Below are 16,040 nucleotides of genomic sequence, written 5' to 3'. Positions count from 1 at the left end.
GCATTTGGTGAATGTTCATTTTGGACATGCATATGTAGACTCAATGATTGACATATTTTGCTGTTTTTTTATATTTCTGTTTAGCTCTATTTTGTTTCTAATACAGTTTTAATGATAATTTTCAGTAATTTTAGTAATTTATTTCAGTTAATTGCCATGGCAACAATTTTTTCTTAATTATTTTCATCTAATATTTATATTTTGTTTTGTTTCAGCTTTATTTCAGTTAAAACCAAAACTATCATTAGTTTTAGTTATCAGTAACACCACTGGATATTTTAATTTAGCATGCTATTTATATGGGTTTATATAACAGCTCCAATTATATTTATATAACGACTCTAATTTTTAAATCACGGAGTGGAAAAAGAAACGTTCTGAACTAATCAAAATTTGTTTTTTGTTTTTAATTTAGAAAACCAGTAATAATGTACGATTAGGAGTGATCAATAATCCCAGCGAGGACCCGTCTAATGAGAAGAGCCTGATTGCTCGAGCTATATGGTCAGCTATGCAGACCCAAACCTCCAACAACGCCAAAAACTTCATCACCAAAATGGCTAAAGAAGAGACGGCACAGGCTCTTTACAGTGGGAGTGACATTGCGGAGTTTGCTGTCGGGGTAAAATAAGCTCTCCTGGAATTCATTTACAGTTGTGATGGATTATGTGCTCTGGGTTATTTCACTGTTGCTGCTGTAAATGTCACTTTTAAACTGCAGAATATAATATAGAACAAATTTAACCAGATCCCTCTGCTTTTTTCTGCACTACAGGGCATGGATGTTCCTCTGTTTAAGAGTGCATATGAGTCCTCTAATGTGAACTTCATATTGGCTCACTCTGCCTATTGCCAGGATGTCCTCAAACTGAAGAAGGGCCAGAGGGCTGTGATCAGTAATGGAAGAGTAAGTTAGACATTTGGCCAACTGAGTGTATAGCAATACTTCTGATACTGTGAAAGCTCTTCTTACTTTGCTTCCTGTTTTTTCTCTGCAGATCATTGGTCCATTGGAAGAAGGGGAGGTCTTTAACCAGGATGATTTTTTGCTTCTAGAGAGCATTATCCTAAAGACATCAGGAGAGCGCATCAAGGGCAAAATTCAACAGCTGGGCATGGTAGAGGACAGGTATGCTAGACCAATCCAGTGCTAAACAAGTTACATATACTTTTGTTGATGTATTCAAATGATTGCCGTTTGCATAGAGCTCCAGACCTCTTTCAGTGCAGGACTGTGGAAGGATTACGATTACACATTACTAACACATGTACTTTCTGCAGTAATTACTTCCTCTTAATGAAGTGTGTCGGTCTGCCTTGAAGACGGAGACGTAATAAACGTCGCGTTTTATGTGTATTTACTGGAAGAGCAGACTGAGACAGTGACACCATGTTCATTATCCTCTCAGTAAACTTTTAGAGGGCTGATTATTGAAGTGTTGGCTATAATAGAGTTAGTCAGTCATTGTCTTTTATCAGCGCTTGAATCTGGCATTAGGCCTCTGTGAGAGAGTTTGAACAAACTTTGCCTTTTGCTTTGGTTAGCCATGGTGCTTGTGTCGGCAATACTGGTTCAAATCTGGTTGCTTATCCTCTCTGTTATTTGTGTCAATAAAAGTGATTTATCAAAAATAAATGGCAAGAAATGACACTACAAATAATCAAGAAACACAGATTCAAACACTTGAATTCTTTCTGTTTCACTCCACAGAGTAGAGGTGTTTGTTTATTTTTTATTTATTTATTTTTTATTCTGATTTGAGATCTGTCAATATTAGCCCGAAACAATAAAACCCTCAGACACAGTCAATAAAATTAACATTTTGCCACCGATGCCAATGTCTGGTACATTTTAAGCCCATTTCCAATTTAATTTTGTTTCAACCTTAAATTGTTTTAAATCTAATCTAAATATATATTTACTTAATGCAGCATTAAATATTATATTTCTTATATTAACTATATGTATATATTAATATTTAGATAAAGTTAATGTAATTATTAAAATGCTATCATTTATTTAAATATAATTTAAAAGATGTAATTGCACATTTAGCTTTTTCAGTTTATATATATATATATATATATATATATATATATATATATATAAAATATATAAATCTGAAAAAAGCTAAATGTGCAATTAAATTATTTAAATTACTTATATATTTTTTTTTTATGCACATTTGTTTTGTTTTTCTCGTGGTGATAATTTGGACATGAATATATAGACTCAAGGATTGACATGCTTTACAGGATATTTCGAACAACTCCAACCTTTAAATGTGTGACAGAGGGAATTAACAACCTGAACTCATCATTATTTGATGTCTTTTGTTTACTTTAGAAAACCATTAATAACATAGAGTATGATTTTGGAGTGATCAATCCAAGCAATTTGTTCTCAAACACCCAGCACAAATACTTATGCTTTCTACTTCCTGATTTTGCATCCTTCTCCTCCACAGTGTTTTATTTGTTCCAAATTAATCAAATTGCATCAAAATCCAAAGGTAAAGAATATTAATCGAATCAGAGAATGTACTCACACCTCTACTCAGTGGAGTGAAAAGGTTGTGATCAAATATCTGTGCCAATAAAATGATTGTTGTTAATCAGGTATCTAGCTATGTACTGTACATGTTAACAAAAAAAGAACTAACTTGCTCAGCAAGATTCTTTTAAAATCGATTTGTGTTCTGACATTTCTGATTGCGATGACAAAGCATTTGCATTCATTCTTGTGTAGAGTAGATTTTGGGCCTTACTCAATGTGTCTGTTTGTTTTGTATGTTTCATTGTGATTTAGAGCTAGTGATCTGGTGATGAAGGTGGACTCCCTGCTGTCCTCCCAGCCTAAAGGTGAGGCAAGGATCGAGCACACTTTTGCAGAAGACAGATACAGGTACGTCACTTTTCCTCATACCAGGACTATCTTTAAATCTTCAGAATTAATTTGTCAACTTTTTCCTTTTTACAGTGCTGTGAAGATTAGACCAAAGGAAGAGGAAGTGTACTTCGATGTTGTAGCTGTTTTGGATCCAGTGACCAGAGATGCTCAGAAACTGGCACCCCTCCTCCTGGTGAGGACATGGGCACACCTTCACTTAAAAGGATAGTTTACCCAAAATTAAAATTCTGTCATCAATTATTCACTCTCATGTTGTTCCAAATCCATAAGACTTAAGACTTTCATTCATCTTCAGAACTTAAATGAAGATATTTTTAATGAAATCTCTATGGAAAGTCTATTCACCCAAAACTCGGTTTAAAACATTCATAAAGAGATCAGAAAAGAAACCCATGTGAATCGAGCGCTTTAATCCTAGTCTTCTGAAGTGTTTTTTTATTTTTTATTTAAGCGTTTATTTAAATATAAACATTGATCTGAGAACATACATAGAACACTCTAATATGGATTGATTCATATGGATTTTTTTAGCGACCTTTTCATGAACGTTTTGAAGCGTCAGAGTTTTGGGTGAATAGACTTTAAATGGAGGGACAGAAATCTCTCAGATTTTATTAATATTAAAAAAAATGTATTAATTATTTTTATTTTTTTTATAAATTTTTTGTGTTTCGTGTCTTATGGCTTTGGAAAAAACAGGAGAGAGTGTAAGGGGTTTTACAGTCAAAGACCCAGAACCAGATATGATGAATGAAGACCCGGTGTCAGAATTATAATAAATTAAAGAAAAGATTTACTGAAGATAGTTTGCAGTTTCATCAGCAGAAGTCAGCTTCAAGACTCACACAGGAGTTCGAAGGCCGCCCCGCTTACAGTTAAGATCACAGCAGTTAATAACCCTTCACCAAGGTCTAAGCTACGTCCTTGATTCAGGTTGCTGTTTCCGATTGGCTAAGAAATAGATAAACATAGTAATTTTTCACACATATACAGATAGACTGAAGCAGATCTCCATAGATTATGCAGCTGACACTCAGACCCTGAAGTTAGGCATGTCGTGACCTTAGGTTGCTGGGTGCCAGCATGTCCCGAAACAACAACTCAGTCAATCTCCAGTAATGCCAGTGGTTCCTTAACCTGTAACCAAGAAGACTAACACACACACCGACACACAGCTTTTCCAAGGTTGGATTTGGCCAAGCTTTAACTATAAACAGGAGAGTATTCTCAAAACATCAAGATAATGCGTTCTTTCTCTCAAGGAGAGCTACACTTTAGTCTAACTGGAAAGTAAGACTTTAACAAAGAAATGGTCCCTTAAACTATTGGCTTCAATGACCCCTATATGTTTTAACACGTTGAAGACCTTTCTCAAACACAAAACAAGTCCCTATTTCATTTCTGGAAGCCAGGATAAATAAGCAAGCGCTGTTACTGCATTCAGATATCAAATACAGACATTAAAGAATACATGAAAAGAACATTTCAGTAATCACACTGGCAACTTCTATAACAAAGTAAAATCTCCAGAGAAGTCATTCAACTCATTTGATATTTAGAAGGAAAAATATTGATTAATACCTTGATTATAATCACTCATTACATATACATTGAAGCAGCAGTGGATTCCAATCCACCCCCTTCAAGAGTAATTGACAGAATTTTCATTTTTGGGTGAATTATCCCTTTAACATGAGTTAGACAACATGTAGCTACTTGTATAACCAGATGGTTGAACAATGCTATCCAGCCCAATTTTGACCCCTTGGTTATGTTAGAGCTATTATTATTTGACAGGAATGTTGACCAAAGGATGATGATCCAGGATCATGTCCTGCTTGTCCTACATATTGTGTATATACCTGCATTAGTCATCACAGGACGTGGTCTCCCTCTGTGACATTTCACAGGTACAGTCAATCAGCAGTCAGTCTGCATTGGCTCTGCATCTGAGACCAGCTGTCGGTGAGAGCGGGTTCATTAGGTTGTTTGTACCTTGACTCGTGTCACTTCCTGTTTGCTCACTCAGGTATTGAAGCAGCTGGTCAACGTCAACCTGCGAGTGTTCATGAACTGCCAGTCCAAGCTCTCTGACCTCCCACTGAAAAGGTTAGAGGGGAAAAAACTGCCTCTGTGACAACACATAGAATCACCTTCACATTTCACCGTACTTGAATTTAATTTACAGGCTCAGTGACATGTGATACGACAAGATATAATAACATTTTTGTGTAGCCTTTGGGGTTTTGTATAATATTATGTTTATGATAAAACAGCACCATGATTTGTTTTTTCCATCAGTTTCTATCGATTTGTCTTGGAGTCGGAGATTTCGTTTTTAACAGATAGCAGCTTTGCTCCTGGTCCAATTGCTAAGTTCTTGGATATGCCTCAGTCGCCATTGTTTACTCTCAATCTGAACACTCCCGAGAGCTGGATGGTTGAGTCGGTCCACACACGCTATGATCTGGATAACATCTACCTTGAAGAGGTAAGAATCCTCATCATTCTCATTATCCATTGATCCATCCATCTATTTTTATGGGCATCTTGCTATATTGTATAAAAAAAATGCTAGATGGAAACACCAAAATGTGCATAAAAAAAAGCATGCTTTTAATTGAGGCGGATCATTTTTTTATCCAATAAGAAGACCTGCTCATAAACTATGTTGGAAACACATTTACTGAATAAATTCCTCAATGCGCAACAAAAAACTAACGTGACTTGGCTCAGTAGAGGATGTGATTGGATAACTGGACTAACCAGTGGACCAATTTTATTGTATAGCATCGCAAATATTGGTTTAAACATTCTAAAATGTCTGAGCCAAGGTCTGTCATTAGAATGATTTGGTATAATGACGTCCCAGAAGTGTCTCACATGACTGCATTCCCAAACTCCAGGCATTCGAATGCAAGATCGCATGACAGAGTTTATTGCGTTTCATCTGCATGCTCTGAGGCACAAGTCAACAAGTCATTTATGATGTACCAAAAAATCCCGACTGCAGCATTTGTTATTACAAATATTTTGTGTGTGATGATTTTGTTCTCTTAAACACATGGGATGACTTATGGGTGGTGGGTGGTGGGTGGTGGGTGGTGTGTGTGTGTGTGTGTGTGTGTGTGTGTGTGTGTGTGTGTACACACAAAACATGGTCAGGTCAAAGTGTCTGAATAATTTTTGGTCCCAAATTTTTTATAAATTTTACTGGTAGTCCACTGTATGAATAATTTTTTAGTATAATATGTCACAGTTTACTTTATTTTGCTATCCTCACTTACATAAATGAACTATAGTGGCCTGCACCCACTAGTAAAAAAATAAATAAATAAATTATATCTGGTGTCTGAATAATTTTTGGTTTGATGATATATATATATATATATATATGTGTGTATATGTATATGTGTGTGTGTATATGTATATGTGTGTGTATGTATATCAGGCCGTCACTACTTTGAATGATTAGTTTTCTTCAAAGCACAGATATTGTATTATAACAAACACCCAATATCGTTTTCTTGTACACTACCAAATACATTTTATTTATATGTATATATTACACAATTTATTAAACCATAGGCAAATATTCATTATTGTGTTCATTAATAATGACATCATATCCTCTTCTGTGCAGGTTGACAGTGTTGTGGCTGCTGAGTATGAGTTGGAATATTTATTACTGGAGGGTCATTGTTTTGACGTAACGACGGGTCAGCCACCTCGTGGGCTGCAGTTCACTCTGGGTACAGCCTCCGAACCTGTCATAGTCGACACCATCGTCATGGCCAACCTGGTGAGTGGACGTCACAGACTCATTTGGGGAATAAATGCCTTAAAAATGGTCTCAGACGTCACTGTCCCTTTCTGTGATCATATGTAACAGGGTTATTTCCAGCTGAAAGCAAACCCAGGAGCCTGGATGCTCAGACTGCGGAAAGGCAGGTCGGACGAGATCTACAAAATCTACAGGTACCCTATTATGGCGTGTTAGACATCTGTCTGTCTTAATGTCCTTCTGTATCTTCACTTGATTTGTCTGTTCATTATTTTAATGCTCCTCGCAGTCACGATGGTACAGACTCTCCAGCCGAAGCTGATGATTTAATCGTCGTCCTCAACAACTTCAAGAGCAAGATCATTAAAGTGAAAGTAAGTAAATGGGTGTCTGAATAAGGTGTCGGGGTGAGGTCACGTAAAAGGTCTCTATCTTTCTAGTTTGAGGGTATTAGCGGAGATGAATGTTCTTGAGCGGCTGTAGACAAGAGCGTGTGAGATATTCCTTCCATTTCTGCTCGACTGTAGAGATGGAGAGCGAGAGAGTGTCTTCACTTTTCCATTATATACTCTAATTTCTGACAAGCTGTCACATGTCAGCAGGTGTGTGGGCGTGTGTCCAATGTGAGGTCTGCTGCTTCCTGTGGGGTTGTGGGTGGATTAAGAATGTGGACTGGGATGAGTGTGTGTTTATATATATATATATATGAATTTTTGACACGTTTTGGCTTTAAGTATACAGCATGGGCCGTTGGAAATGTTTGTTTCTGCAGCAGTGCTTGTCTCAGAGTTTGGATTATTGGTTTCTCATCAAAAGTTGGCAGTCATATTTACTACATGTCAAAATTAACTTCACTTGCCAGTGCCTGTGACTTTGAGAAATAATTTGAATGTCCCTGATTTATATTACTGTATATTACTGGTTGTAAAACAGCATTTTGCTTTCGAATAAAATTCTTTGTTTCATAACAAAGAATTTAGCCATTTTTAGTGGGGCATTTGGAATGTCGTCAAATGGAGTTCTGAAGTTTCTTGCTGAACGTCTAGATTCAATAATTTGGGGTTGGTTACAGTTACAGTTTTATAATATACATTCAAAATGTAATTTATTCATGTGATGGCAAAGCTGAATTTTTGCAGCCATATCTCCAGTCTTCATGTGATCCTTCAGAGAAAAAAACCCCTAAAATGCTGATTTGATGCTCAAGGAACATTTTTATTAGTATCATATATTATGTCTTTACTGTCACTTTATGATCATTTAATGCATTCGGGTTGAATATACATATATACATTTTTCAAAAAGTGTAGGCGAGTCACCAACTTTAAGTGGGTGGTTTGCATAGTTTTGATTAATTCTTGTTAGCAAGGAAGTCATTCCTACATTATTTTCTTAACATCATTTTGTTATTGCATTGCATTTAAACCATGCATTATTATGCAATTCCAAGCTAGCTAGTAACTAGTAACCTGTCTGTCACCCATGTCTCCACCAAAACTCTCTGAATGTAGCTTTTATTTATTGACCAGAATAACCATATTAAACTGTCTGAAACCGCAAGTGGCTCACAGATTGCTGCAATTACATGTGTTCAGCATTAGTGCAGTGGGATTTAATGCATAGATTTTGTTGCCCTATATCATGTTCGCAGGTGCAGAAAAAGCCTGATATGATGAATGAAGAGCTTCTTAGTGATGGTACCCATGAGAACGACTCTGGATTCTGGACGTCTCTAACCAGGTACAAACACCAGCTCTGTTGCCTGTTCAGTTCTACTTTAGCACTCACTTACAATATTTGTATATTCAATGGTTCTTTCTTTCTCTCTTTCAGAGGATTTACCGGTGGTTCAAAGCCAGAAGAACCCAAACAGGAGAAAGACGATGTCATCAACATTTTCTCTGTGGCCTCTGGTCACTTGTACGAGAGGTTCCTCAGGTAAAACAGCTGCTTTTCAGTAGGATTTTACAGTGCCAGCATTGCACGTGAAATGTACTGTAAATGAGAACAAATTATTTGGTCACACCTACAGTATGCAAGTGACTTGCATACACTTAAAGGGATAGTTCACCCAAAAATGAACATTTTGTCATAATTAACTCACCCTCAAGTTGTTCCAAACCTGTATGAATTTCTTTCTTCTGCTGAACACAAAAGAAGATATTTTGATGAATGTCAGTAACCAAACAGTTGATGGGCCCCATTGACTTCCACAGTATTTTTTCCATACTATTCAGGCTCCATACAGGTTTGGAACAACTTTTACAAGGTTGAGTAAATGATGACAGAATTTAAATTTTTGGGTGAACTGTCCCTTTAATACTGAATTTATAATGTCATCAGAATAAAATCTCCCTTCTTTTTGTAAAAGTGTGCTACTGTGTATGGGGCCATTCACATCTTTAATGCCATTTGCTCTTTTTTTAATTGGTTGTGTCCATATGGATAGACTTCTTAGTCCTTTCTTGCACATCTTGCTATTTGTGAAGCAAAAACAAATTTTTTACATTGTTTTTTTATTTTATTTTTATGTACACCCCAATGTGAAATTAAGGTATTCTGCTTGAATATTAATTGGGTCATGCAACCATTGTTTGTCAGGCTATGGAAGAATTCACTGTTTCTTTGCTAATGTAGGATTTGTGAATTTGTCACAAGAATGTCTAACTTACAGAATAGGCTAAAATCACAGCGCTATTAATATTCATGAGTAAAGCCTTTGCCCTTCATTTATTTAATGCATCCAGACATATCCAGTAAAATAACTTTAATCAATAACATTATAAACATTTAATAGCTTACAGATCTTTCGTGAAAATATATTCAAATAGTTATGAATGTCATAGTTATTAAAGGTTGATTCATATATTTTAATATTCCTAAACTACCTCAGCATTACCAATATATTTTAGTTTTATCAAATGTTTATAAAGTGATCTATCAAGGCTGCCATTGTTTGCATAGACAAAAAAAAAATGCTAGCGTAGAGCCCTGTTCATGTTCTCAAATGGATCTTGACATTTGTGCAATGACAAATATATGACTTTAATATCATTCTTATGCAATGGTATCTTATTGCTATAGCTTTGACATGTAATACAGACAAATCCTCTTGTGTATACCCTTATGTGATACTGAAAAATGACACGCATCGCATACATCTTCTAATTTCACATATTAAGAAAATGCAATAACTTTACGTGACCGCCTAGCTTGGGTCACATCTTGACTTTTTGTGACATTTTCCTTCTTATATATATATATATATATATATATATATATTATATATTTATATATATAATAGGCCTCTTTTTAAAGGCTGATCTCTAGACTTGCTGTTTCTTATTAACAGCAATGTTATTGGTTGTGTAATGCAGCTTAGTTTAGAAGGTCACTCCCATAACTCCTCTGCGGCTTGTCACTGCAGGCACTCTGTGTTGAGCTTTGACCTCTCTCTGTCTCTGCAGGATAATGATGCTGTCTGTGCTCAAACACACCAAGACACCCGTCAAGTTCTGGTTCCTCAAAAACTACCTGTCTCCAACTTTTAAGGTACTGGATTCAAGATTTAGTATGATGGCATATAGGTTATAAGTCTGCATTTATTTGTCAAATACAGTACAAACAATATATATTTTGATATTATTTTATCAAATGTAATTTATTTCTGTCATTTCTGTAGCCATTAATCCAGTTTTCAGTGTCACATGATCCTTCAGAAATAATTCTAATATGCTGATTGTTGGTGCTTAAAAACATTTATTTGATGAATAAAAAGTTAAAAGAACATTTATCTAAAATAGAAATCTATTTGAACATTTAAATGGCTTTCTTTACTGTCACATTTGATCAATCTGATACATCCTTGCTGAATATAAGTATTAATTTCTTTTCAAAATTGTGAACAGTATATACATTGCATACTTGTGTGTGTCTCTTGCAGGAGTTTATTCCATATATGGCAGAGAAGTATGGTTTCCAGTACGAGTTGGTGCAGTATAAATGGCCACGTTGGCTTCACCAGCAGACAGAAAAGCAAAGGATCATCTGGGGATATAAGATCCTGTTCCTCGATGTGCTCTTCCCCCTGGCTGTGGACAAGTTCCTCTTTGTAGATGCGGATCAGGTACAGAAACAGAGCAATGCAGTTGTGTGGCATGACCTCCCATCTCTAGTGAGCACTAAGCACCAATTTGGCCTTATGAGATTATTTTTGCACTGGAAGTCCACAGCAGTTGTAATCCAGGGTGTTTTTTTAATGCAAAATGGAGAGAGGACCATGCACATTACACAATGGATGATGCACTGCTGCCACCTTTGGGTAAAGAAAGACACAGTTGGAGTTTAAATCTAAACAATTACAACACAAATAATATAATATTTAAATATTTTGTTTCTTGTGGAAAATGCAGGTTTAAGTCTTACCATATCATGTCCTGATTCCATTCGCCCATCATTTCTGTCGATTTGTCTGTGAATGAAAAGACCAGTCTAGGATTGATGAATGCTGTTGTGTTTTGTCCTACAGATAGTTCGCACAGACCTGAAGGAGCTGCGGGACTTTGATCTGGAGGGGGCGCCGTACGGTTACACACCTTTCTGTGAGAGCCGAAGAGAGATGGATGGATACCGTTTCTGGAAGTCTGGATACTGGGCCAGTCACTTGGCAGGACGTAAATATCACATCAGGTAAGAAGGGCTTTTTCCATCTACCTTTATTTTAAATGATGATACATATCAAACTGACTCATTTTGGTAGTTTAAAATGGCTCAGTAGAGTCCTGTTCAGTGCCTCCAGTGATTTTCTTCTGTAGAGCTGCTTTACAGCTGAAATGGAATTGGTTTCATAATTGAAGAATTTTGTAACATTAAAGGGATAGTCACCCAAAAGTGAACTGTTTTTTTTTTTTCTGTTTTTTTCGGACCACAAAAGGAGAAAAAATAAAGTCCATATATTGCATATATCACAAAATGGTCCCATGCAACACGTGTCATATATTCCAAGTGTTTTGGGGTTATATGTTATGGTTTGTAAAAAAAACAAATCGAAATTGAATGTATTATTTAACGAAAATCCTAACCTTTGCAGTTGGTCTACCGTGCTCGACTGCACGTTCGTGTGACACTATTAGCACCACAGTTCACTCTGACTGACTCACACATAAGTTGTGAGAATTCAAGATGAATAAAAACATGACATGAAATACTAGAAATCCCAAACAAGTATCTGTGCATTTTCATCACTGAGTTGAATATCTCTGGAACGGAACTCCAGTTATCTGATGACAGTCAGAATGACAGTTGATAGATGTGAGCTCCATCACTTCTTGTTGATATGAACACAACAGATATTTTCACCTCAGAGAAGAAAGTAGATATAAAAGGTATTTCATGTAAAATTTTAATCTTGGTTTTTCACAACTTTTTCTTATCTGCTTCTTTTGAGCGAGTCAGTCTGTGGCGCTAATAGTGTCTCATAAACACAGTCGTTCACAGAAGACCAACGACCAGGATCAGGATTTTCATTAAATAATACATTAAATTTCAGTTTGTTTTTTCACCAAACCCTATCATATACCCCTAGAACACTTGGAATATATGTCACATGGGATCAGTCTGTGATACTTTTACATCTTTTTTTTAAAAGCTTGATGCTGGTCACTATTCACTGCCATTATATGGATGCATGAGTTTTTTTAATATATTTTTTTATTCTCCTTTTGTGGTCCGAAAAAGAAAGAAGGGCATACGGTATTAGAGCAAAGCCAGGGTGAGTATATGAAGACTTCAGATGCAAAAGCCTCTAAGTCCGTCTAAAGTTTTTGTTTAATATTAACATTTTTATCAGGCTCCTATGTATAGGTTTCTACCCAAGTACCGACATTTATGAATGGGCTGAGGCTGGGATTTAGTGAGTTTGAAGTGAAGGTATTTGATGAACGTATACTATGTGCGGAGAGCATTCACTCAATATTATTATCTCATTTTTGACAGAGGTGGCTTTTAGAGGCTTTTGCATCGGAGGTCTTCATATGATGACTTACTTTTCATTTTAGGCTGAACTAACGTTTTATTGTTCCCTGTTTATTACTTTGACGCTGCTTTGAAGCAATCTGTATTGTGCTATATAAATAAATGTGACTTGATTTGTTTTTTTGTGCTCCTCAGTGCTCTATATGTGGTCGATCTGAAAAAGTTCAGGAAGATCGCAGCTGGAGACAGACTGAGAGGCCAGTACCAGGGTCTGAGTCAAGACCCCAACAGCCTGTCCAATCTGGACCAGGTGGGACGTTCTTTCTTAAATTGTTCTCCTATATCACTTCCCACATAGAAAAGGCTTTATCAGTGTGCAGTGCAATCATGTGTGCCTTTCATTGATTGTTTTTTTCCTCTTTCAGGATCTGCCCAACAACATGATCCACCAGGTGCCAATCAAGTCACTTCCTCAGGAGTGGCTTTGGTGTGAGACCTGGTGTGATGAAGCATCTAAAAAGAAAGCCAAGACTATAGATTTGGTAGGTCCATTGCTTTCTGCACACAATGGGTCTCATTCACTAATAATTGCGTACACTATTCATATTTATACGCACATTTGAACACAACACGTGCGTACTCCTATGAATTTGTCCGTTACCTCGTTCTAATGTTGATGAATTCAGAGTATTCGGAGTATATATGTATTTAAAACCTATATCTATGTTTAAAAGGCCACCAAGTGTATGTGATTTTTACGGATGAGTGGTTTTAGTTGTTCTTACATATTTAGAATACATTTTAGAAAGAAAGTTATTGATTAATCATGATTTGTTTGTAAAAACTTTCATACGCAGATTTCACTCAGATTCGTGTGTATGCATGCTTAGTGACCCAATGATTGTAAATTTCTGCCTAGAACTCTAGAACTCATGTTTTCAGGGTTCTCATGTTTGTTGACATTAATTGACACTTTGCATTTGTCTGTCTTAGTGCAACAACCCACAGACAAAAGAGCCAAAGCTGCAGGCTGCTGTGCGTATAGTAGCCGAGTGGAGCGGCTATGACCAGGAGTTAAAGAGAATCTACAACAACTTCCTGGGGGAGAAAGAGAAAGGCACCACAGACAGCAATCAGCAAACAGACAGAAAACACCCAGGTGAGACCAATCTGGCCTTTTCCTTTTTGTGTCTTGTGGGAGTGATTGTCACTGAGATGTTTTAATCTTTTGAATGGCACTTTCCACGATTAGGGTACAAAATAGGAATTTCAATTCTTATAAATGTTGTTCGTCCACTTCATGAGAGGAAAATAATTATACAGTACAAGCTTTAATTGTGTCTATACACATACACAATTTAATGTGGTGTATAGATGTGATACACAATGTAATATAAATGTGTTTTTACAATAAACAAAATAAAATATATAGAATGTAAATATTAAAAACACATAAATACATTGCTTTGTATTTTTTTTATTTTTATTATTATTATCTTGAGAGATACAGGGTCCACATTGTGTTTATTAATTTCAAATAAATAACGTTGCTTTATTTTGATGGGGGGAAATCATGTAGTAATTAACTTTTTGGTAATTAAAATGACTTAATAATTCAACAATTCAGTAATTCAATTCGATTCAGTTTTTCCTTACAATGAATTGAGTATCTATTCAACATACATCAAAATTATGACATTATTATACGCTGCTGCTCAAAAGTTTTGAGTCTGAGATTTTTATTGTGTTTGAAAGAAGTTTTGCTCACTAAAGTTGCATTTATTATCTATAAAAATACAGTAAACAAGTAATATTGTGAAATATTACTATTTTAAATAACTGTTTTCTATTTTAAAATATTTGATTTATGTATTTATTTCTGTGATGGCAAAGCTGAATTTTCAGCATCATTAGTCCAGTCTTAAGTTTCACATGATTCTTAAAAAAAAATCATTCTAATATGCTGATTTGGTGTTGAAAGCAATTGTGCTGTTTAATATTTTGTGGAAACTTAAACTATATATATATATATATATATATATATATATATATATATAAATATAAATTCTCAGTATTCGAGTACAAAGTTCAAAATACAGCATTTATTTGACACACATATTTTTCAAACAAAAACTTCTTTACTGTCACTTTTGATCAATTTAATGTGATCTTGCTGAATAAAAGTTTTAATTTATTTTAAAAAAAAAAAATCTCACTGACCCCAAACTTTTGAATGGTAGTGTAGAAATATTAATATTTTACCTAACATATCTCTAGTTTTCTCTTTAGAAATGTAAATGTAGCCTAATTGTGGATTTATTTGCATAATTTGATCCTCTTTCTGCTCTTCCTCACTCTTCCTCTCTGTCAGGTGGTGACACACACATAGAGCTTTGAGCTAATGCTCTGCGACCGAAGAAGAGGGGACTCTGTTCAAAGAGTTGTCTTTTTTTCACCCTTTTTAAACCAAGCCTATCCTCCAGGAATGGGTTGACATTCGTGCTAAACTTGACTTGAACAGAATTAATGCAAAATTCCCTCTTTCGTACCTGAATGTTTGTGGAGGTTTTGGGGTTCTGGGTAAACGACACAGGCAGAGGACATCTCCTCTCTCCAGGCACTTTTGATGTTTAACCCCCTACAACCCCCTCTGTGTCTGATACACTTGCATTTGCCATAAACAATATCATTTCCACTTGAACAGACTAGCACAGTCTCTGATTGGTTGAAGTAAGTACCATAGGGAATAACTTAATTGAACAAGAAACTGCATGTGCTCAATTTTAATATTGAAACAGATTTGATAAACGTCCCTTTTAGCTGTAATATCAGACACTGACTTTATCTCATGAAAATGATTATTAAATCATGAAACATAAAATGCAGACTGTTTATTTAAAAGCCACCCATGGTGTCGAAATGACACCGCAACAAAGTGATTTGATAATATTTAGACTTCAATGCACAGATGACGCATCACAGTTCAGTTAGAGACTCCATGTAAAAATCCAGATTCATCTTTTGGTTAACAAGCCAGCTCTGGTCTGTTTTTGGGATTCTGGTGTTTCCATAATGTTAAAATCGCATCACTCTTCAAAAAGGCAAATCAAAAGACCTTTTAACTCAGGAACAAGCTATTCGGTTGATTTAGTCACAGCTAAAGATTTTTTTTTTTTTTTTTTTCTGTTCCGCATAAGGAAATGTTAATTAACTGAAACATCTCTGTGTGCATTGAAAAGCTCAACATGTAGTGTTGTCTCAGCCTAATGTTGGTTCATGTTTACTCCATGTTAAAATGATTGATAATGGCATTCAGTTAATGAAAGTCAGCCAATGGTCCTTTTGGCCCTACAGGATTAAATTGATGTTTTT

General features: G+C 35.7%; 1 protein-coding gene across 1 annotated transcript in view; it reads left to right on the top strand.

The window, feature by feature from the left end:
* The window catches only part of uggt1 (UDP-glucose glycoprotein glucosyltransferase 1), a 30,440-nt gene extending 15,265 nt beyond the window's left edge, over window positions 1–15,175 (top strand). The window contains exons 23-41 of the mRNA XM_079877080.1: window positions 416–622; window positions 776–907; window positions 999–1,129; window positions 2,810–2,905; window positions 2,981–3,083; window positions 4,941–5,020; window positions 5,213–5,402; window positions 6,555–6,713; window positions 6,804–6,889; window positions 6,985–7,069; window positions 8,347–8,435; window positions 8,529–8,633; window positions 10,163–10,247; window positions 10,639–10,821; window positions 11,224–11,384; window positions 12,864–12,978; window positions 13,094–13,210; window positions 13,662–13,827; window positions 15,040–15,175. Of these exons, the coding sequence (XP_079733206.1) occupies window positions 416–622; window positions 776–907; window positions 999–1,129; window positions 2,810–2,905; window positions 2,981–3,083; window positions 4,941–5,020; window positions 5,213–5,402; window positions 6,555–6,713; window positions 6,804–6,889; window positions 6,985–7,069; window positions 8,347–8,435; window positions 8,529–8,633; window positions 10,163–10,247; window positions 10,639–10,821; window positions 11,224–11,384; window positions 12,864–12,978; window positions 13,094–13,210; window positions 13,662–13,827; window positions 15,040–15,065 (2,316 nt within the window). The 3' untranslated portion in view covers window positions 15,066–15,175. The remainder of the gene's footprint in view (window positions 1–415; window positions 623–775; window positions 908–998; window positions 1,130–2,809; window positions 2,906–2,980; window positions 3,084–4,940; window positions 5,021–5,212; window positions 5,403–6,554; window positions 6,714–6,803; window positions 6,890–6,984; window positions 7,070–8,346; window positions 8,436–8,528; window positions 8,634–10,162; window positions 10,248–10,638; window positions 10,822–11,223; window positions 11,385–12,863; window positions 12,979–13,093; window positions 13,211–13,661; window positions 13,828–15,039) is intronic.
* The last annotated feature ends 865 nt before the right edge of the window (window positions 15,176–16,040 follow it).

This window comes from Squalius cephalus, assembly GCF_949319135.1.
Source record: "Squalius cephalus genome assembly, chromosome: 7".
Lineage (NCBI taxonomy): Eukaryota > Metazoa > Chordata > Actinopteri > Cypriniformes > Leuciscidae > Squalius > Squalius cephalus.
The sequence above is the reverse complement of the archived record's forward strand: the minus strand, read 5'-3'. Positions and strand labels throughout refer to the sequence as shown.